The 24,504-nt window shown below is 41.9% G+C and overlaps 1 protein-coding gene across 1 annotated transcript; it reads right to left on the reverse strand.

Moving 5' to 3' along the window:
- Window positions 1-5,624: 5,624 nt before the first annotated feature.
- Window positions 5,625-6,659, reverse strand: LOC109157059 (uncharacterized mitochondrial protein AtMg00810-like; the record flags this gene model as incomplete). Its single annotated transcript, XM_019304942.1, has 1 exon — window positions 5,625-6,659. A coding segment is annotated over one exon (1,035 nt), but the record flags the coding sequence as incomplete, so codon positions are not given.
- Window positions 6,660-24,504: the final 17,845 nt, after the last annotated feature.

Here is a 24,504-nt window from a genome sequence, read left to right on the forward strand (position 1 = left end):
ACGAAAGTCTAATTACATTAAACAAACAAAATTAAAGACTCAAAATAGACCATGGGAAATTATTATTGATATATTTTGAATTTATAGAGAAAAACGCAACAGAGTTTCGAAAATAGAGAATATCAGCTTAAGAGAATTTTCAGATTACCTTCTGGGTTTCTTCACACCAGAGTCTTTCTTCAAAATTTCCTTGACATGTTCTCTGAGCTTGAAGAAATCATCTTTGAACTTTGCATTCTGAAATTTCTTTGTAAGTTGTCCGGCCATGTAGTGTCCAAAAGCTTCTTTGATATTGTTGCCAGGAAGAACTCCGTTTTCCCACCATAAGACACATTCTTCGAAGCTTCTTTCTTCTCCAAGATTTATGCCCATATTTCCAGTGAAATCTCTTAGTTCATACCACATCTCGGTTCTTTTCCTTTTGCCTTCTTCTTCTTTATTCTTCTCCGAGATCCATTGGGCTTGATCGGCTGCTGGCCATTTCTTGATCATGCTTGGTAGATTTTCCTTAGTCCATATTGTTGTCTGAGTGGCGCTACCCTTAGAACATTCAAACCAGCCACGCTGTTCAGCAACCTTTGATGTACTCGTACCAAGACTAGGATTCGCGAACTGAGCAAAACCAATCTGAGATGGTCCTTGTGAGGATTGCCCGCGGCTTCGGCCTCTACCTTGAGTAGACATTACTGGCTGTTGTTGACTTTCAAGAATAAATTCTTGTTGTTGCAAAGCCAAGTGACTGAGAATTTCTTCCCCCCTTTTGGCATTATCAACCAAAAGTGCAAGGGTCTTAAAGTCTCGGTCTTGGTTTGCCTTCACAGTTTCAGCACTATTGTGCGTTTCAATGGAAACGGTTTGTACGTTGTCCAGCTTGTTTGTTGTAACTACGAGTTCAGCTTCAAGTTTGTTGATTCGGCTTTCTTGGTCTTGAATTGCTTTGATCTGTCTCAAGTGACGTTCGTTGTTAATCTTTTCAGCTGCTTCTCGTTCCTTCTTCATGAGCTGAATCACTTCAAGTAAGCCTTTTGTCAATTCTCCTTTCAAAATTCTTTCTGCTTTGTCAATCTGAGTCTTCAAAATATTTTGATGCTCCATTAATTCCTTCAGATTGACTCGTGTATCCGTGTGTTGTTGATCCATCTTTTGATTTTGTTCAACCAATTTTTCTCCAATTGTTTGACAAACAACATCACTGGATTCGGCTACTTTGGCAAATAAGGATGAAAATATGCCATCATCTTGATCATTCATCTGCACAAAGTTTTGAGGGGATCCGAATGGACTTCTATTCGGATATGTGAGAACAACTGTATCAATAAGTTGCATCCCTTCTTCTTCAGGTGATTCGGCTTCTTGATTGAGATCACCAACTTGTTCTTCTAGGACTTCTGTTCTCGTGTAATTGTCTGCAAATAATTCTTCATTTTCTAGAACAGGGTCCATGGTAGGCATGGTAGACTCGGTATGGTGTACCGGCAATACACTGGATAGATCCTCTGTGATTGGTTGTCTACTCTCAGTAGCAACTTCTACTGCTACTTCCACTGGTATATCTCTTCTTCTTTCTTCTGACACATGTTCTCTTATTTCTTCTTGCACTGACACTTTGGCTTCATTGGATCCCACAAGTTGTTCATTGCACTCCAGATTCACATTAATTGTTGTGGGGGTCAGATCAGATATTAATAAAGAAGCATCATGGACTTTCACAGGTATGTCCATATGATTTTCAATGCTCATAATTGGTACGTCAATGAGTGCCGTCCCTTCAGTTCTTTCATCAAAAATTTCATTATCCACAAGAGATGTGTTACCTGGATAATGATGTGTGTCATAAACTGACCTTTGTAGAGCTAACTGAAGTGAAATTTCATTCTGTCGTTCTTGTTCGGCTAAGCGGTCTTGAGTCGTACTGCCTCCCTTTATTGGTGCTTTTCCTTTTTGTCTGGCTGCCTTCTCGTATAGCTTCATGTGATAAACTTGATTTAAATCCATGTTGAGTGCATCTAGCATCACGTTCGTTCCGCACCATTCCAAGGAAAAATCTTCACTCCGTATCAAATCTGGGGTGATTTTTGACATGAAAGAATGATATCTTTCAAGTTTCCATTCTCTCCAAGTTTTCACCATTATCAATTCTTTCAACAGCTCCGGATCATCTTGAATGAGAGCTGAGTCAAAAACTATAGGTCCTGCACTTCCTTCGGCTGTAGATTGACTCGAGAGTCTTCTTTGTAGATCATTCGAAATTTGCACATCAACTCCTGCAAATTCCATTCTTGTAGTATCGTCAACTCCTTCGGCCAACAAGTTTGGTTTGGCATATTTGATCGGAACAACTGCCATAGCCGTACTGATGGCTTCTTGATCTCTTCCTGAACGATTGCTTGATCCCATTTGATTACTTGAGGTTGAGATTGCTTTGCTGTTTCTCGGTCTGGAACTCTGAGGTGTTTTTGAACTTGTAGAACTCCCACCTTCTTGTCCTCTTCTCTGGCTTGACCTTTTTCCAAAATTAGGACTGAATTTTCTGAAGAGAGCTCTGTAAATTCCAATATTTTTGTGTTTTCTCATTGGAATTGTCTTCTTCCTTAGCAGTTCTCCAATGATGAGACCATATCCAACATTTTGATAGAATCGATCTACTACAGCGGGTTTCTTCATTGGTTTGGCAGCATGAACAAAAATAACCATCTTCCTGTAGATAAATTTTGCCCATTTGAATTTTATTCCTTTCATGATTCCGTTCATCAGGCACACTGTCGATGCAGTCAAATCTTCAATACTTCCCAGTTTGTGTTCAAGAATCTTGTAAATCATGTCCACCAACATCTCATATTCAAACTTCAATACATTCTTATGAGCGGATACATCAGAGAAAATTGGAGCCGTAGGACCACGAATCTCGTTCCAAAAATTTTGAACAACATAGCTGTGAGATTATGGCATTATCTGAGATTCAGGAAAGTTGAAGCACTTGTGTATGTCATCTTCAGAGATCGAAACTTCTGATCCTCCAACTTTAGATTTAATCGAGTCCTTTTCAACGACTGCATGTAGATAAAATTCGGCTACATCTTCTTCAAAGGTTCCAAAGTAGTTGTAGGTGAAGAAATCAAACATTCTACAGTCTTTTAAAGCTTGAAGAATTTTCTCAGCCATGTCCTTGTTGGTAGAACCTAGTTTGAAGAATTCAGGATTGAGTACCATCCCATTCGTCACTTGTTGCGAGAGGGCAAAAATAGGATCAATTTGCTTTCTTCCAGATTGGGCCATGATTATCAGATTGTTAGTATTATTATTATTCTTATTATTGTTATGTTACATCCATGTAATATAGTTATGTAATATGTGGTGTGTAGTGAGTCTAGTCTATTAGTCAGGGCTGTTAGAGATAGTTATTTTAGATATCTCTTGTACTCCTATTCTCTGGTTAATCTACGAAGAATTATCTCTAATCTGGTATCAGACGACAGGTTATCGGAAACAACCAAATTCTTCCTATCTCCACTGTGAAATCTCCCTCCCCCACCCAAATATGTCGACCAACTCCTCCGAGCGTACTCACTCCGCCGCCGGTTCTCCTACGCCGGCTGCCGGCAATGCTCTCACCGGTGCACATCATTATGTCACCATGAAGCTTACATCCAAGAATTTCCTATTTTGGAGGATGCAGCTTCTTCCGTTTCTTCGCGGCCAGGAGCTCACCGGCTTCGTAGACGGAAGCCACCCGTGCCCACCAGAGATGATCCCGGCGCCATCCACTACCGGCAGTTCCGCATCGACCATGCCGGCGTCCTTGGTTCCGAATCCGGCGTACCACGCCTAGATCAAGCAAGACCAGACGATAGTGTCGCTACTCATCTCTGCGATGTCGGATGAGGTGTTACACCTCGCTCTCGGACGGGATGAGGTGTTACACCTCGCTCTCGGACGGGATACCTCCGCTGACATCTGGGCTGCCATCTCGTCTGCGCTCGGTTCCACCAGCGAGGCGCGCTGCATCAGTCTCCTTGGGCAGTTCCAACAGCTTCGACAGGGCAACGCCGCCATCGCCAACTACATTGCGCGTGCCGGAGTCCTTGTCGAGTCCCTCATCCAGGCCGGGCATCCTCTGTCACAGATGGAGCAGACCTTGTATATAATTAGGGGTCGATTGATCGAGGAGAGATAGTTTGAGAGAGAGTTTTCTGATATTCTGAAGGTCTTGAAAGAGTTTTTGAGATATAAGTGAGGGGTTTATATGAGGAGGACGACTCGAAGGGGTTTTTTGAATTTAAGAGAGAGAGATGAGACTTCTCAATTGTACCCTTTGGTTGAGGTGTGTCGATTGGGTGAGTTTAGGGTAGATGAGTCATCTGATAGATAGTGTTACGAGGAAAGAGAAAATGTCATCATGAGCAGACAATAGCATTTAATGCTCACACCTCTTTAGAAATACCCAATGCACGTAAGGTGTAGAGGGTGGAGATTTGAAGAGACACTTAGGAAGGATTTGGGTTCTGATCTCCTTGAGATTTGTTTATGGGGATCGATTAAGAGAGTAGATTTCTGACAGGCGAGATGGGGGTGTCGATTGAGAGAGGGGGTAAATCTTGTTTGGAAAGATTTGATTTAGGAGAGGATTATGGGGGGAGGTTTAGGTTGGGTGGAGGTTTAGAAAGGGTAGGAGTTTATGGGTGGAGGTTTGATGCCCAATTAAACTCTAATTTTCCTCCTTTATTCCTGAATTCCTTCTCAAATTCGTGTACCACAAACATAATAACACTCAAACATCTCGTTAGTAGCAAAAATTACTCCACAAATAATTAATCAAACATACCAATTATATTAAACTCATACACGGTAATTTCCAATCAAAAATTAAACACATTTTGGAAACTAACAAAATTAACATTCATATTCCAATTAACATTTAGAAACATCTTTATAATAAAAAGCACATTAAACAGATTCCAAAATATTTTAGAAACTAACAAAAATATTAACTTCTAGATTTCTAAAACATTTTATAGCAAATTATATCACATATACTGCATATACACGAAACACATATACAATTAACACTTTAAATCACATTTTGCACATAACACATATATATTATTAAACAAACACGGTAAATCATTTTTAGAGCAAATTGTTCATGCAAACAAGTTAGTTAATTTACAGAAACATGAACACATACTCAAAAACTGATTTAGCACATTAAAACATGCAATTTTAAACAACTTATCAAATAAATCACGAATTGCACATTTTATCAAATTAATTTGCATGGCATATGATCTCACGTTAAATAACACATGCAAATGCACAATTAAATTCCTAACACATATTGCAATTTTATCACATAAAAATTTCGAATAAAAACATGCATATAAACACATAAAACAATTTATTCATATTGAACAATTTATTTTGAGCACAAGTATAAATGTAAATAGAGAGATTAAGTCCAGTGATACTTAGCTCATTTCGATCATTCCCAACTCGTGCCTTAAGGTAGAAAATATCGTTTCGCATAAAGGCTTCGTGAGAATATCAGCAACTTGGTTTTCCGTAGGGATATATTCGATCTTCAGATTTTTCTTTTCAACGTGATCCCTTATAAAATGATGTCGAATGTCGATATGTTTGGTTCTTGAGTGAAGCACCGGATTGCGAGTGATAGCGATTGCACTAGTATTATCACAATAAATACTAACGTCATCACAATTAACTCCGTAATCCTTCAATTGTTGCTTCATCCACAAAATTTGCGCACAACAACTTCCTGCAGCAATATATTCGGCCTCAGCGGTACTAGTTGCGATGGAATTTTGCTTTTTGCTGAACCAAGAAACAAGCCTTCCCCCCAAGAACTGGCATGTCCCGGAAGTGCTTTTTCTGTCTATTTTGCAACCTGCAAAATCCGCATCTGAAAAACCCGTTAGAGTAAAATCTGTACCTTTTGGATACCATAATCCAACATTGATTGTGCCTTTCAAATATCGTATGATCTTCTTTGTTGCGACGAGGTGGCTTTCTTTTGGATTTGCTTGGAATCTTGCACACACTCCCACAGCATAAGAAATGTCTGGCCTGCTTGCAGTAAGATATAAAAGATAACCAATCATTCCTCTATATTTTGTTTGATCGACATCCTTTCCATCTTCATCTTTGTCTAGCCTTATTGATGTGCTCATTGGAATTTTGATCGATGATTTTCCATCAAGGCCAAACTTCTTTATCAAGTCGCGGGTGTACTTTGCTTGATTGATGAATACTCCTTCTTTCAGTTGTTTGACTTGTAAGCCCAAGAAGTAATTCAATTCACCCATCATGCTCATTTCGAATTTATTCTGCATAAGCTTCGAAAATTTCTCACACAATGAATTGTTAGTGCTTCCAAAAATAATATCATCAACATATATTTGCACTAATAAAATATGATCACCATCTTGAATTCTAAATAGAGTTTTGTCAACAAGGCCTTTGGTGAATCCACAGCTTATTAAGAACATTGACAAAGTATCATACCAAGCTCTAGGTGCTTGTTTCAACCCATACAATGCCTTTTTAAGTTTGTAGACTTTATCACCTCCGCCTTTTACCTCAAAACCTGGCGGTTGTTCGACATAAACTTCTTTTTCGAGTAGACCATTCAAGAATGCGCTTTTCACGTCCATTTGATAAACAGTGAAATCTTTGTGTGCGGCATAGGCTAGGAAAATTCTGATTGCTTCAAGTCGGGCCACCGGTGCAAAAGTTTCATCAAAATCAATTCCTTCTTCTTGAGAGTATCCTTTTGCAACGAGCCTTGCTTTATTCCTAACAATCACGCCTTCTTCGTTTGCTTTGTTCCGGAAGACCCATTTGGTTCCTACAACATTGTGGTTCGCCGGTCTTGGAACAAGTTCCCAAACATCATTTCTTTTGAATTGATCGAGCTCCTCTTGCATAGCATTTATCCAATCCGGATCATTTAGAGCTTCGTCAACTTCTTTTGGTTCAATTTGAGATAGATAACACGTGAACAATGCTTCCATGGTAGACGATCTTGTTTTCACGCCTTCATGAATATTCCCAATAATTAATTCTGGAGGGTGATTTTTGAGCCATCTTAAATCTGGTTCAAATGGGTGCATGGTACTGGGTGGATCCATTTGTTGTGTACTGGGAGAGTTGGTTCGAATTTCTACATTTAACTCTTCTTGAAATTGATTACCAACTTCACCAGTAACTTGATCACTAATTGGATCACCAACTTGTACTGCATCCTCATTCTCACGTGAGGCATCACTCCCAAAATTATTATTATAAGAATTTCTAACTTCTTCTAGATGAGGGATGAGATTTTCTAGAGAATTAATTTCCAACTCATCCATTCCCTGCAAAACATCATCTTCACACGTATCATTAGTATCACAAAAATCAATATGACACTTGTTACCATTTTGTGCAATTTCTTCGTTTAGTGCATCATTTTTGATCTGTGATTTTTCATCAAATACCACGTGTATGGATTCTTCAACCACCATTGATCTTTTATTCAAAACTCTGAACGCCTTGCTGGTAATCGAATATCCTAGAAAAATTCCTTCATCTGCATGCTCAGCAAAAGCTTTTAGATGCAATTTATCATTAATATGAATAAAACATTTGCATCCAAAAATATGAAAATAACCAATATTTGGTTTTCTCCCTTTATATAGCTCATATGGAATCTTCTTGTACTGCTTATAGATCATGCTCCGATTTTGCGTGTAACAAGCAGTGTTGATAGCTTCCGCCCAATATCGTTTCGGGAGACCGGCAGCACTAATCATCACTCGTGCGGCTTCTTTGAGCGTCCGGTTTCTTCTTTCGGCAACACCGTTTTGTTGCGGTGTTCTTGCGGCAGATAATTGATGAGAAATTCCATGTGAATTGCAAAAAGCTTGTATAACTCCATTCACGAACTCGGTTCCGCGATCCATTCGTATTTTTGATATTTGAAATTCTTTCTCATTTTGTAGTTGCTTCAACAGCTTCGGTAGAACTTGCTCAACTTCATTTTTCTTCTTGAGAAACACGGTCCAAGTGTACCTGGAAAAATCATCAACAACAACGAGAGTATATTTCTTACCACTTACACTTATTGGATCAACCGGTCCAAATAAGTCCATATGTAGTAAGCTTAGCGGTCTTGACGTTGACTTGTGTGTCTTTGATTTGAATGATGATTTGATTTGCTTTCCGCGTTGGCATGCATCACACACTTGGTCCTTCTTGAAGATAATATCTGGCAAGCCTTCTACTAGATTTTTCTTTGCAAGCTGATTGATAGTCTTGAAGTTTAAATGGTTGAGCTTTCTGTGCCATTCCCAATTAGCTTCATTTGAATTTCTGGCCATTAAGCACACTAAATCTTTGCTTGTGCTCCAATCAACAACATACATATTCTTTCGCCGTTTTCCAGATAAAATAATCTCATTTGTGAGCTCATTTTTGATTAGGCAATTATCTTTAGAAAATTCTACAAGATAGCCTTTATCACAAAATTGACTAGTGCTCAACAAATTAAATTTCAATCCTTCAACGAAAGAAACATCTTCAATCTTCAAACCATTTTTCTTGATCGTGATAACTCCTTTTGTGATTCCATAATTTTGATTTCCTCCGAATATAATTTTTGGTCCATCGATTTCTTTGAAATTCTCTAGATATGATTTATTTCTAGTTATGTGGCGTGAGCAACCACTATCGATGTACCAAACATCCTGCAAAAAGGATTAATTAACTTTAGGTACCCATATTTGTTTGGGTCCTTTACTGTTAGTGATTTTTGGTAACCAAACCCACCTTGATCTTATAGAATTAAGATGAGGCGATTTGTAGCCATTAGAGACACGATAATCATAACTCACTTTAGAAAGCATTTTTGGCGCCGGGTTTTGAAAATTATTTTTATATTTTGGCACCTGGGAAGAGAATGGTTGCTTTGGTCTATAAAAAGTATTACATCTATTGCACAACCAATCTTTTTGAGTGGGATGAAATTTCCCAACTTTATTTCTAGAAAAGCTTCCCTCTTTTCTATGAAATCTTTTTGCACTTGACTCTTTGGCATATCTTTGCTTGATGAATTTTTGTTGCTTTGCCGTATCATAGAGTTGTTTCAGCCTTTCAACTTCAACTTTGCATTTGTTTGATAGCCAAGTCCTTGTCTCATCGTGCTATTCTGACTTTTAACAAATTTTACCACTTGGACTTTATTATTTAAAGTAGTAGTAGCATTAGTCAGATTTTGAGGGGTTTGAGAACATGTGGAGTCATAACCAATTCCGGTTCTATCTCCTGATGGCTTTTGCATGCTCACCATTTTATTTATAATTTTAGACGAATTAGTGAACGTAGCAATAGTAGCTCTAAGATTATGTTATCTAACCTCGCTTGCTTTACACTCTTCTTGAAGATGAATATTTTCATTCTTCAATTTACTCACTTCAAGTAAAGCATATTGCAATTTTTTATTCATTTCTTCTTTTTCAAGAATTAGAATATTATTGCGCTCCTTGAGTTGAGGATGAGTGAGCATAATATCTTGACATTCTCGCATTAGATTGTCAATTGATTCACTAGAAAAAGAAGAATTAACAGAATTGAAAGAATTAGATGTTACCTCTTCTTCCTCTGCTTCAAGAGCCATAAGACAATCTTCACTTGTACTCAACTCAATTGACTTGCATATTAGCGCCGTATCATCATCCGAACATGAATTTGCCTTGATACTTGCTAACGATCGGATACAGACAATTTATTTTAAAATGTCCGGGTTTGCGACAATTGTAGCACAAATCCTTATTTTCTTCGACTTTTTCTTCTTGTGTTATGCGAGATATGAATTTTCCACGAGCAGAATTTTTGTTGTCCCCTTTTCGCATAAACCTTCTAAACTTTTTGACAAAAAGAGCAAATTGTTCGTCAGTCATAAATTCAACATTATTTTCTACTGACCTGGAGGTTGACGGTTGTTCGGCCATTAGAGCAGCATTTCGAGCTTCATGAACATCATCATCTTTGGCCTTCATTTCGAACTCATATGCTTTTAGATCACTAAATAATTTGTCTGTTGACAACATTCTTAGATCTCGGTGATCGCGCATAGTCGTAACCTTCATATCCCATGCAGATGGTAAGCCTTGTAGGATTTTGAGATTAATTTCTTTTTGGCTAATATTTTTGCCAAGATCACTAATCTCTCCAAGAACTTTGATCATTCGAGCTTCCATGTCTGGAACACTTTCATTTAAGAGCATTTTGAAATCTTCAAACTTCTTCATGGCGATTGTGAGCTTATTATCTTTTTCTTGTTCATCTCCTTCGCCAATCTTGATGAGAGTTTCCCATATTTCTTTGGCAGTTGCACACTTTCGGATCTTCGGAAATATTGTATCATCAACGGCTTTGAATAGAATATCCTTGGCAATATTGTCAAGATTATTCCGCGTTCTATCGTCCGATGTCCATTCCGGTTTTGGCTTTTGTACGTACTGTGGAGCATCCGAGGATAAGACAAACGCCGTATTGACTTTTAATATTTCGATAGGGCCAGTGGAAATAACTTCCCACATTTCATCGTGTAAAGCCGATAAGTGTACCTGCATACGAACTTTCCAATCATCAAATTTATCAAGTGAGAATAATAGATTTTGAGCTAAATCTTTCTTCATCATCATCACGAGAGATATGAAAGATTAATCCAATTCACACACTTTGTAGAATGGATCTGTCTAACAGTCAGAAACGGTTGACCCAGTTAGGCACGTGCTTAGATAGCAATTTGGCCTAAATAGACAGGCTGCTCTGGTACCAATTGTTGGTCCCAAAAGAGGTAAGGTGAAAGTCTAGAGAGGGGGGGGGGGGTGAATAGACTTTCAAACTTTTTCGCACAGCACAACAATTACTAAGCCAGAGATAAACCAAAACTCTTAACTAGATTGTTAGAGTATGGTGCACAGCGGAAATAAATAAACATAAAGTGTGTGTCAGATTGTGTGAGCAGTATATCTCGTGTAGAGCGAATTTGTAAAGAGCGGTAAATAAAGAAAGCAGTAAAGAACACAAGACAATTATAGTGGTTCGCGAGGTGGTGTAATCCTCCTACTCCACTTGCTCTTATCTCCAAGAGCAATTCACTATATCTACCACTCCTTGGTTCCAAGATACAATGAATTTCCGTGATCTAGTGCTTTGATCACAAAGCCCACACTAATCACGCCCAGTGACACCACACTGCTGCTTCGGGTTTCACGTCGCCGCGCTACTATCCCAGGATTTCACGACTCCGCGTTTCTTTCCCCCCCCCCCCCCTCGTCTTCCACACTCTGGTAGAAACGTATCCCGTGATCTAGTGCTTTGATCACAAAGCCCCCACTAATCACGCCCAGTGCCTCCGACACTGCTGCTTCGGATCTCACAGCTCCGTGCGACAATCCAGGATTTCACAGCTCCGTGCTACTTTCCTCCCCTCTCTTGTTTTGCTCCAAAACAAGTGTTGTCTTGCTTCCAACTTCTGAGACTCTGTAGTTGATCTTCAATGATGCGCAGGTCTCTTTGATGAAGATAAACACTCTGGAATGATTTCTCTTGAACGCTCTGAGTGTTTTCTCTCTTTGAATATATCAAGTAAAGCACTTGATATTTTTGCTCTGCTTTGCTCTGTTTAAGAACTCTCAGAATATTTCTCTTTTGAAGCTCTCTGAGTTCTTTTTCTTTTCTCACTTCTCACTTGAAGATTTTTGGTATGCTCTGTACCAAATGAGATTTTTGCTCTATGCTCTTTCAAGCTTAATTGCTCTATTCGATCTCTTTTATGGATTCGAATTTTCTGCTCTCTTGTTCGTGAGTTCCCTCTTTTTCTTCAAGTCTTCATATCTTCATCATTTTATAGCTGGTAATGAGAATCTGTCCGTTGGAAAGAGACGCTCTCATTTTTGAAATCTTGTATCTTTTTGTCAGGGATCTTTTCTTATCTTCTGCAAAGATGTCAGAAAGGATAAGCTGTTTGATGGATCTTCATTTTCATGTAAATGAGCTCCCAAACATCATCTGATATTCCTCTGGTTTATCGTTGAGTGAGAATATCTGGGTCTCAGTTTTGGTGTAGAATGACTTGTCTAATCAGCTCTGGAGTGGTTTTTTTGTATTTTTGGGATTTTAAAAATATTCATCAATTTAATCCCCTACTAGTTAAGATGAGGATTTGATTATTGAATATCAATCGTAACTGAGTCTGTACAAGTAATAATATAGAGAGTAGATAAAGAGTCCTAACGAACTACTAGTATAAGAGTCCTAATACTCCCCCTCAAACTCAAGACGGAGTAGCTGCAACATTGAGTTTGTCCCGTAGAAAAGAAAACCGAGTAGACGGAAGAGCCTTGGTGAAAACATCTGCTAGTTGATCCTTCGTAGAAATAAAGTGAACCTGAATCTCCTTCTTGGCAACCTTGTCGCGAACGAAATGATAATCAATCTCCACATACTTTGTTCGGGCATGAAATACCGGGTTCGAGCACAGGTAGGTGGCACCCAAGTTGTCACACCACAGAGTTGGCGCAGAAGCCGGCGGAAAACCAATCTCTTTAAGAAGTGAAACGAGCCACGTAACCTCAGCTGAGACATCAGCTAGAGCCTTGTATTCAGCTTCAGTAGACGAACGCGCCACCGTGCGCTGCTTTCTGCATGACCAGGAAACCAGATTGGATCCCACGTAGACCGCAAAACCACTGGTTGACTTCCTATCATCCGGATTGCCAGCCCAATCCGAGTCAGAAAAAGCATGAACAGCAGTAGACAGAGACCTGCGAATACTGAGTCCAAGACCAAGAGTACCTTTAACATACCGTAAAACCCGCTTCATCAGACTCCAATCAGCCGTAGTAGGAGACTGCATGTGCTGACAAAGCCTATTGACTGCATAAGATAAATCATAGCGAGTCACAGTCAAGTACTGCAGGGCACCCGCAATGTTGCGATAGTGAGTGGGATCGGCATAAGGAGTGGTGTCAGCATCATCAGACCGAACAACTGAAACTGGGGTCAAGACCGGCTTGCAATCCACCATGCCGGCCCGCTTAAGAATGTCCTGGATATAACGCCTCTGAGAGAGGAGAACACCATCCGAGAGCGGCACAGTCTCAATGCCAAGAAAAAAAGACGGAGCCCCCATATCCCGAATCTTGAACTCTGCAGCCAGCTTGGCCACAATTCCTGAGACCCGCTGTGAGTCCGAGCCCATGACCAGAATGTCATCAACATACACCAAAAAATACAACTGCACAGCACCATCAGAATAGATAAATAATGACACGTCAGTTTTAGAAGGAACAAAGCCAACAGAACAAAGAAAATCGTGCAACCGAGTGAACCAAGCACGAGGGGCCTGCTTCAAACAATAAAGAGAGCGTTGCAGAAAGCACACATGATCCGGTTTCGTCTTGTCCTCGTAGCCAGGTGGCTGACGCATATACACTGTCTTAGCTAGAGAACCATTTAGAAATGCATTGTGAACATCCAGTTGCCGAATGGACCAACCACGGGAGTAAGCTAAGGAAAGTAAAAGCTGAACCGTGGTGGGCTTGACAACCGGACTGAACGTCTCAAAAAAGTCTTTCCCGGAAACCTGATTAAAACCCTTAGCCACCAGCCGGGCCTTGTGACGGTCAACAGATCCATCCGCATTTCGCTTGACCCGAAATACCCACTTACACCACACAACATTCATACCCGTAGTGTAAGGAACAAGACGCCATGTATGGTTCTGTAGCAAAGCATTAAACTCCACATCCATGGCCTCTAGCCACTCTGGATGGCGCACGGCCTGCGAATAATATGTGGGCTCAAGATCATCAGCAGCAGTGAACAAAGCAACATGATCCTTAGGGCCCATACTCCGTGTGCCCATCACATGAGACCGCGGCCCAACAACCTTGGCACCACGACCCCGACGCGGCCGACCACGACGGGCAACCTGCCCACAGTCAGATACAGTCCGCTCACTAGAATCCGAATCAGGAACCACGGGAGTAGAAACCGGCCGCTCCTCCCTAGCAGGCAAAACCGGCGCAGGAACAGCAACAATGGGGGCAACACCCCACGGGACAGCCCGGGGCTTAGCAACAACCTGCGTAGAAACACCACTAGCAAATGGAAAAACAGCCTCATCGAATCGCACATGGCGACAGATAAAGACTTTATTAGTGACAGTATCTAGACAACGATAGCCACGGAAAGAGTCAGGATAACCCAAGAAAATACACGGAGACGAACGATACTGCAGTTTATTATGATTATATGGACGCAGTAGAGGAAAACAAAGACAACCAAACACCCGCAAAAAAGAATAAGACGGAGGGGACCGATGCAGACGATAATGGGGAGACTCATTGTCTAAAACCCGAGTAGGCATCTTATTAATCAAATAGACTGCCGTTTCAAACGCAAAATCCCAATATCTAGAGGGAACAGAAGCCTGAGCCATTAATGCCAACCCAGTTTCAACTATATGCCTATGGCGACGCTCTACCCGACCATTCTGCTCGTGCGTATACGCACAGGACTGCCTGTGACGAATACCAAGAGACTCAAACGTAGAGTGGAGCTTTTTGTACTCTCCCCCTAAATCAGATTGAATTGCAATTATTTTGTGAGAGAATGATCGCTCAACAAGAGAGCGAAAACGGTCAAAGATAGCATAGATATCGGTTTTGGCACGCATAGGATAGAACCAAACAAAACGTGTAAAATCATCCACAAATAAAACAAAGTAACGAAAATCATTAACAGATGTTATTGGCGCAGGGCCCCAAATATCAGTATACACGAGTTCTAATACACGAGTACTCGAAGTAGCAACACGAGGTAATGGAAAACGGGAAGATTTCCCTAACTGACAAGACGAACAAACATTGGACAATTCACTAGAATTAAATTGACTAACACTAGACAATTGTAAAATTTGACGCAGAACTCGTGTGTGTGGATGACCAAGCCGCTGGTGCCAAGTAGAAGACGAGACACGCGCAGCAACATTAGCAGACGGACTACGACAAGAAACAGGCCAAGTATATAAACCTCCCGACGCGCCCCCCTTAAAAAGCACCTCCTTGGTCAAGAGATCCTTCACAAGAAAATACTCAGAATGAAACTCAAAAAAGACACGATTATCCCGAGCAAAACGCTGAACAGAAAGTAAAGACGACGACAAGCCAGGGACATGCAAGACATCATTTAAACGAAAAAGTTTACTAGAAGCGGCTATCGAAGCAGAACCAACACTAAGTATAGTCATACCTGTACCGTTGCCAACCCGGAGAGTGTCAGAACAATCATAGCCAGCAGCGGAAGTCAACACCGAGGAGTCAGGTGTCGCATGGTTCGTGGCACCCGTGTCAAGAAACCACTGATGAGAATCAACCGAGCCACCCATATCTCCGGAATAAGCCATGTGAACCTGAGGACCGGGTGTCTCAGAATACCTGCGATAGCAATTCAACGCAGAATGCCCCTGTTTATCACAAATCTGACACCGCACATCAGACCGACCCCGGCCCCGGCCTCGGCCTCCTCGGCCTCTGTAACACCCCAGATTTTCAAGACTTTTAAAATTTATATAATAAAGATAGAATCTCATTAAATCCCAAAATACGATACAAGAGTACGGGGTGCTACGCCACACCTGAGCTAGAGAACCCAGGTGCACAGGCTAACTATCTAATATCCTTAGTAATGTAAATGCATAAACATGGCACGCAGGCCGAAAGGGAAACTATCTACTTCTACGTTCCAAGTTCTAGCGCGCTCCGGTGACTTATTCTTCTGTGCCTGAAAGCCAAATATATCTGTTCAGCGAGAGATGCTGGTAACCCACTCCAACGCGTTGAAATACAATACGTATAGAGATATATATAGATATACGAAAACCATTTTGAACCATGAAGATATATCCTACGAGACTCTAGCTTTTAAAGCCGGGAATGACTCGACAGATAAGGCTAAACACAAGCAACAGTTATAACACGTGTATACAATCCACAACAGGCAAGACAGATAAGGCTGAGCATAATTAATAATCATAACCCAACATAAACAATCCCCAGCATAAATCCCTTAGTCACATCCCCCAATATACTCATAAACACAACTCCTCCATATCTCATCACATAGCACACTTTGTTGGCGCCACAGGACCAATCGCATGCCCATACATGAGGGTCAGTGCATATAGCTCTGACACGGCCCCGCAGCACCCTGCCCCGTCTCACATTACGGAAGAGCCGATCGCAACCGACTGATGGACCTTTGTCCTACATAATATTTATATACCTGACCGGTCTTTACCAGCCTGGTTAACAGTTGGGATGGTTCTCAGCCCATTCAACTGCCCGTATAGTGGACCTTTGTCCTATATAATATTTATATACCTGACCGGTCTTTACCAGCCTGGTTAACAGCCGGTATGGTTCTCAGCCCATCCGACTGCCCGTATAGTGGAACTTAGTCCTATATAATATTTATATACCTGACCGGTCTCTACCAGCTTGGTTAACAGCCGGTATGGTTCTCAGCCCACCCGACTGCCCGTATAGCCCGATTGGTCTCAACCAATTCGGGGTGGCATGCACACATAACACGTAGCAAGCACATGCAACCCACATTAACATATTGGGAAGGGGAGGAAATGTATAACAAAACCTATGCGTGATCCTTCACATGCTAAGAATAGTCCTAAGGGGTTCATACTCCTTTCACCTAGGTCAGCGGGATACCAATTCAACTAGCATGCAATATATAAGACTCATACAACCTACGAACGGTACCCGAAATACCAAACTAGATATAGGCACGATAGGTGGAGTCCGTTGGGACACCCCGGGGGTCGGGGGAACATCAAACGGGGAAGCCAAAATCCCCAATTGGGGTGCAAACCAGCGGGTAGCCGGTGGGTGAGGGATCACCCGCCAGCTGCCCGCCGGCGGTAACAAAACTGGGCAGCGGGTGCCCGGCGGGCAGCTGCCCGCCCGCCGGCTGCTCGCTGCCGGCGTTGCCCAAGGAGGCCGTGGGTAGGTGGCGGGTCCCCTACCCCCAACTACCCCCCACTGACTCTTTTCATCAAGAAACGCCCCGGGAACCTTTGTGGAACCCGAAACCATGCTTGGACACTTTCAAACGCAATTGATAACACACGTAGACAATTAACGGATCAAAATCAGGAAACAATCGGCACATAACCTATCATGCTTTTCTAAACATAATAAACACCCAATCATGCGAATTCCCACCCAATATACCAAGAATAATTCCATACGATACAACCTAGGGTTCTAATCACTTTTATGCCAACAAGAATACGATTCTAATTACACGGTTTGGTACAAATAACACATAAGTATTAAGAACGCCATACAATTATCAAGAACAACATATAATTATCAAGAACTCCACGTAATCGTTAAGAACACCATAATTATCAAGAATCTCCCGATATCAAGATCACCCATGGAATTATCCCATCAGTCATCAATAATAACATCACGAATCATCAATACACAATAATATGGGGAAATCCTACGGGGGAAATCATAGCTATGAAAATAGGTTTTGTTGAGACATGGGTTACCTCTTAGCCTTAATTAATTCCTTGGCTATGAAGGGTCTTTCTTTAAGCTTTCTTGCTTTCTTGATTTCTTCTAGGGGGATTCTTGGAGCTCTTTGGGGTGGTGGGCGTTATTCTTGTGGTGGGGCGTTCCTAGGTGCCTCTTAAGTCCCCTATTTATATATTTAGGAGTCCTAGTTAGGGACTAATATTATAGGCTTGCTAATTCTATTTCTTTTGGAACTAAGGATTGGGTTTAGGGATAAGGGCCCGTGGACTATGGTGGGCCTTTCCTAATTAATTATTGTGATTTAATTCTTTCTTTTGGGTAATTGATTAATTGATTTTAGGGATCGTAACACGGGGTGTTACAGCCTCGGCCACCACCGCGACCCGAGCCTCCACTGCCCGAGCCACCACGACTCTGTCCGCCATGCACGCGACCGCCACCACGGCCGCGGTTCACGGCCAAAACTGCCGGCGATCCAACTCCACCACCGCCAGCCGCACAAATCCATTCCTGAGAGGTAAGATAGTCCGAAAGCTAGGACAACGTCACCGGAGAGCCACGCGTCAAGGGTGCAACGAGTGGACAAAGCTCCGGCCGCAACCCGCGAAAAACATAAATATTTTGATCATCAAGCGTGATCGGACGTCCAGCAAGCGCCAAGTCCTCGACAAGCATCCGCGCTCGGCCAAGATAGTCCGAGACAGAAGACTCCCCCTGAGTTAGCGCCTGCAACTCGCCAAGAAGCCGCAAGGCACGGGATCTAGTCGCCGATCCGAGCTCCTGCTCGATGGCTAACCACAAGGCACGGGAAGTGGATCGACCAACGGCCATATGCATCATCTCATCAGACAGCGACGAAATCAAAAGAGACAAGATAGCCTTGTCCTGCCGGCGCCACTGTTCCGACGCCGAAACCGACGCCGCTGCTCTCCGCCGTGGACTCCACCAGTGCTGCACCGGTCAGACAAGCGTGTGTACCATCCACATAACCAAGGAGACCCTGCCCCTCTAAGAACGGAAGCATTTGAGTCCTCCAAAAAAGATAATTGTGAACGGTAAGCTTAAGCGAGACAAAGTGATGTGCCGAAGACAAACTCGGAGCCGGGTAGGGATGAACGGGAGCAACCTCGGACACAGTCCGTTCAGAAGAATCGCGAACAGAACCGTCATTATTGTCTCCCAAGGCTGCCATGGAATAAACCTGGAAACTGATACCAGATGAGGATTTGATTATTGAATATCAATCGTAACTGAGTCTGTACAAGTAATAATATAGAGAGTAGATAAAGAGTCCTAACGAACTACTAGTATAAGAGTCCTAATAGTTAAAACTAGTATTTTTCCTTGTGAGAATATTTTCACTGTAAGTTCATCTTCATCTTCTTCATTCTCACGTCTGAGTGTTCTCAGACTTCAAATTGGTTGTGAACTTCCACCCAATTTGAATTTCTCCTTTGTAATTGACACCCAATTTCAATTGGCTTTGAATTTCTCCTTTGTAATTGACACCCAATTTCAATTGGCTTGTAATTGCGTGTTTCAATTTTACATTGGCTCCCATCTTGAATTTCAATTTTACATTGGCTCCCATCTTGAATTTCAATTTTACATTGGCTCCCATCTTGAATCGGTCACCAATTTTGAAATTGCATCCCATGTTGGCTCCCATCTTGAATTGATTCCCATATTTCAATTGATTTATGAAATCGGCTCCCAATTCCTTTGAATTGGCTCCCAAGTGCAATTGCATCTCAATCGGTGCCCAAAGCTTAAACTAGCGACCAACTCCATCAGATTAATTTAATTTGGCTTCTCAAATTTTACCTTGTAAAATTGTTAATGGTGAGTTTCGAACCTAAGCCATTTCGCATAATATATCAAGCATCATCCACTTTGTCCGTACAGCTTTTGATTAAATCTTCAATCACATTTGATGTACTCCTGTCTTTCCATAGATGCTTGATCTCCAAGTCAATTTCATGCATTCTTCCAATATTAATTTTCTTCACGAAAATTCTTCTGGGATATCTTCTTTGAGTAGCATTGACGTGATTTCATATCATTCATCTTCGTCTTCAATTTGTCATTTTCTCCAGACAAATTCTTGATTTTCGGCTTGATATCTTCTTTTTCTATTTTCATGCATCTTTCTCTGTTTTTCTCTTTTCCAATTTAAATAATTTCCCGATCATGGACTAAGACTCTACTAGACCTATAAATAAAATTGGGGGATCTATAAATACAAATTTGGCATATCAAAACCATTACACTTTATTCCTAACACACAGCCCAACAACATCAACGATGAATAACACAAGTTATCATCAACCAAACGGAAGGTACAAACCACACACACGCTAGTATTAAGACAACGAACTAGCATGCTTAACATCGGGGAAACTCAAGATAGTTCCGAGGAATACACAAGACACCTCTTGGTCCAACGAAACACAATGTTGAACACTTAGCACGATTCAAGACACCAAAGTCCTACATGGATACCTACCATATAGTTCTAGACCTACGAAACATCAAGAAGACGCTCAAATAGTTCCACACAAGAACATCGGGAAGCCAAAAGATCAAATACCAAGACAAACAAATCACGGGGAACAAATCCCAAACGAACACCATCGTGTTCCCCGCGGGTGGACCCACGGGTAGGCCTCTACCCGTGGCTCTGCCCGCGGGTACACCACCCACATTCCCATGTACCTACGGGTGTGTGGCGGGTAGGGCTCTCCCCGCCGTTCCGCCCGCGGGTACATGCTCCTGTGTAAATAATCCCTTCGAGGATTTTCTTCTCCAAACACAAATTCAAGTAAAAAACATGCCAAATCTCACCAAACACAACAAAATGACTTGAACCATGGAAAATGCCAAGCAATGGCACAAAGGAACCCTAAACACAAGCTCTAGATATGCAATATCACAAGATAAATGCATAAACCCTCACATTTCATAGCAAAACACAAGTTGAATCCAAGAAATCACATATAGGTAAGCAAAATAGGTTTTGTAGAGCATGGGTTACCTCTTGAAGACCAAAAGACTTCACTTTACACCACAACAAGCTCTCCACTAGGCTCACTTTCCAAACTCACTTCAAGATAAAACAAAAATATCATAAATATCCTACCTTTAAGAAAAAGACAACTAAGATGGAACCAAAAACACAAGACAAGCTTAGATCTTACCCTCCTAGATGCCCAAATAGGTGAAAGGTTGAATCTTGGAAGCAAAACTTGGAATCTTGACAAGGGTCTCAACTTGGCTTGAAGAATAAGCTACACTTCTTTTCTAGAGAGAAGGTAGAGATATTTTTCTAGGAATTGTAAGGAATGAAATGAAGAAGTCTTCTAGGTTAGGTTACAATACTAACTCTTGGTGAAAAGACAAGGATACCCTTACTAACCCTCAGAAAGTTAAGGAACAAGGGAACTCCCCTCAAAGCACAAGGTACAACACAACTTAAAGGTTGACTAGTCAAATTCTAGTCCTTGAGTATTAAAAATCAGGATTTTAGGAATCAATTCCTCAAAAGATATAGAATTAATTACTCAATTAATTCATGGATTGAAATGTGGATTTTTGGGGTGTCACATCCTCTCCCCCTTCAAAGAAGCTTCGTCCCGAAGCTTGGGTACGACGAATTAAAAGCGAATGGTAACAAGGAAACGAAATTGTAAGAAATTCAAGAATAGTCCTTTTGGTCAAAAACTCCAAAAGTACTCACAAGGGTTCCAAAGCAAAGAAGAAGGCATTTCGAATTCAAGGATCGGTCAAGAGTTAAGCAAACGGATATATTGAGCATCAAGAACTCTACCCTCAACACAACCACCAACTTCTAGACAACAACCAAGAACTAAACAACCAACTCCAAACACCGACTAACACACTAGCTAAACAACAAGGCAACAAGCAACAACAAGCAAACACACGAGGCAAACAACAACTTAGGAAAACGAGGTACCTTCTGCAAACAACTCAGGGTACCGCTCCCGCATCGATGCCTCCAACTCCCAAGTAGCTTCCTCAACCCCATGATGTGACCACCAAACCTTCACTATCTTAACAAATTTCCTACGAGTGTCCCGAGTCTTGAAGTCCAAAATCCTGAGCGGTCTTTCTTCGTAAGACAAATCTTCATCTAACGGTATTACTTCTGGTGGTAAAACATGAGCCGGATCGTGAACATATCTCTTGAGCTGCGACACGTGGAACACGTTATGCACTCTATCCAACTCCAAAGGCAACGCCAAACGGTAAGCCAAACCCCCGATCCTCTCCAGGATTTCATACGGGCCTATAAACCTAGGGTTCAACTTCCCTTTCTTTCCAAACCGCATTACTCCCCGGGTGGGAGATACTTTCAACCAAACCTTATCCCCAACCGAGAACTCCACCTGTCTTCTAGACAAATCAGCATAAGACTTTTGACGATTCTGAGCCGCTTTCATCCTTTCCTGAATCTGTTTAACTTTCTTGGATGTGTCCAACAAGTATTGTGGTCCCAACACTATCGGATTGACAAGATCCTCCCAACAAAGCGGACTGCGACACTTCTGTCCATAGAGAGCTTCATAAGGTGCCATCCGAATACTCGAATGATAACTGTTGTTGTAAGAGAATTCGATCAAGTCCAAATGGTCCTCCCAAGACCCTTGAAAATCCAACATACAGGCTCTCAACATATCTTCGATAGTCTGTATAGTCCTTTCTGTTTGTCCATCGGTGGCTGGGTGGAAAGCTGTACTGAGACTTAGCTTTGTTCCAAGAGCTGCTTGCAAAGATTTCCAAAATTGAGACAAGAACCTTGAATCCCTATCGGAGACAATATCCCTCGGAACTCCATGATACTTTACCACTTGGTTGACATAAGCTTGAGCCAACTGTGTCATTGTCCAGGTCTCCTTCATAGCAATAAGACGGGCAGTCTTAGTCAAACGATCAACTATTACCCAGATTTTGTCCTTACCCGAACGGGTCGTCGGTAGTCCTCCCACGAAATCCATAGATATAGAATCCCACTTTCCTTGTGGAATTTCTAATGGTTGTACCAACCCCTTTACCTTACAACGCTCCGCTTTTACCTTCTGACAGTTAAGGCATTTCCCAACAAACTCTGCAACTTCGTTCTTCATATTAGGCCACCAGAAGAAGCCTTTCACATCTTTGTATAACTTGTCTCCCCCGGGGTGAACCGAATAGGGTGTGTTATGGCCCTCTTCCAAAATATGTCGCTTCCACTGATCATATGACGCGGGTATGCATACACGGCTTTTGTACCTCAACACCCCATCCACAGATAACTCAAACGGTCCCCCTTTTCCTTTAGTTAGGTCATCCCTTACCTTGGTCAAAATCGCATCCTTTTGCTGCTCTTCCTTAATTTCCCCCAAAAATGTAGGTACAATCCTTAAGTTATAGCAACGAACTTCTGCCTCCACATTTCCCTGTTCCACCACTTCCAAGCTCATCCGTTGAAGCTCCTTACAAAGCTCATCCGCCACCACCCAAATAGAACTAGCGGTATGCTTCGATTTCCGACTTAAGGCGTCCGCTACTACGTTAGCTTTCCCTTCGTGATACTGAATATCTAACTCGTAGTCCTTGAAGAGTTCTAACCACCTTCGTTGCCGCATATTAAGATCCTTCTGGGTGAAGATATATTTGAGGCTCTTGTGATCCGTGAAGATCTTGCAATGCACCCCATAAAGATAATGCCTCCAAATTTTCAAAGCAAACACCACGGCGGCCAATTCCAAATCGTGCGTAGGGTAATTCTCTTCGTGAACTTTAAGCTGACGTGAGGCGTAAGCAATCACTCTCCCATTTTGCATCAACACACAACCTAGTCCTTTCTTGGATGCATCGCTGTATACCTCAAACCCTTCCGTTCCTGATGGCAATATTAAGACTGGTGCAGTCGTGAGCCTCTCCTTCAAATCTCGAAATGCTAACTCACAAGCTTGATCCCAAACGAAAGGCACTTCTTTCCTTAGTAACATAGTCAAAGGTTGAGCCACCTTGGCGAAATCCAACACAAACCTTCGATAATAACCTGCTAAACCAAGAAAACTCCTTACTTCTGACACCGATGAAGGTACAGTCCAATCCTTCACTGCCCGTATCTTGTCCGGATCCACAGAGATCGCTCTACTATCAATCACGTGGCCTAGAAACGTAACACTGTCTTTCCAAAACTCGCACTTAGAGAACTTGGCATACAACTGCTTCTCCCTTAAGATCTGAAGTACCGTCCGAAGATGTCCAACATGCTCTCTCTTATCTTTCGAATAGACCAAAATATCGTCGATGAACACGATCACAAAATCGTCGAGGTGGGGTTTGAACACTCTGTTCATCAGATCCATAAAAACTGCAGGGGCATTAGTCATCCCAAACGGCATAACTGTAAACTCGTAGTGACCGTACTGAGTCCGAAACGCAGTCTTAGGAATATCCTTGTCCGCTACCTTTATCTGATGGTATCCTGACCTCAAATCAACTTTGGAAAACACTCCTGCGCCACGAAGTTGGTCAAACAAGTCGTCTATTCTTGGGAGAGGGTATTTGTTCTTAATGGTAACTTGGTTCAGCTCCCGGTAGTCAATACACAACCTCATGCTTTCGTCCTTCTTCTTTACAAACAAGACCGGAGCTCCCCATGGTGATGTACTTGGCCGGATATAGCCCTTATCAAGTAGTTCTTGCAATTGGGTCTTCAGCTCTTGCATTTCTGGAGTAGCCAAACGATATGGGGCCTTAGAAATGGGTGCAGTGCCTGACATAAGGTCCACTGAGAACTCCACTTCTCTAGTAGGAGGCATACCCGGTATTTCCTCGGGAAATACATCAAGAAATTCACGGA

This window comes from Ipomoea nil, unplaced genomic scaffold (genome assembly GCF_001879475.1).
Source record: "Ipomoea nil cultivar Tokyo-kokei standard unplaced genomic scaffold, Asagao_1.1 scaffold0298, whole genome shotgun sequence".
NCBI lineage: Eukaryota > Viridiplantae > Streptophyta > Magnoliopsida > Solanales > Convolvulaceae > Ipomoea > Ipomoea nil.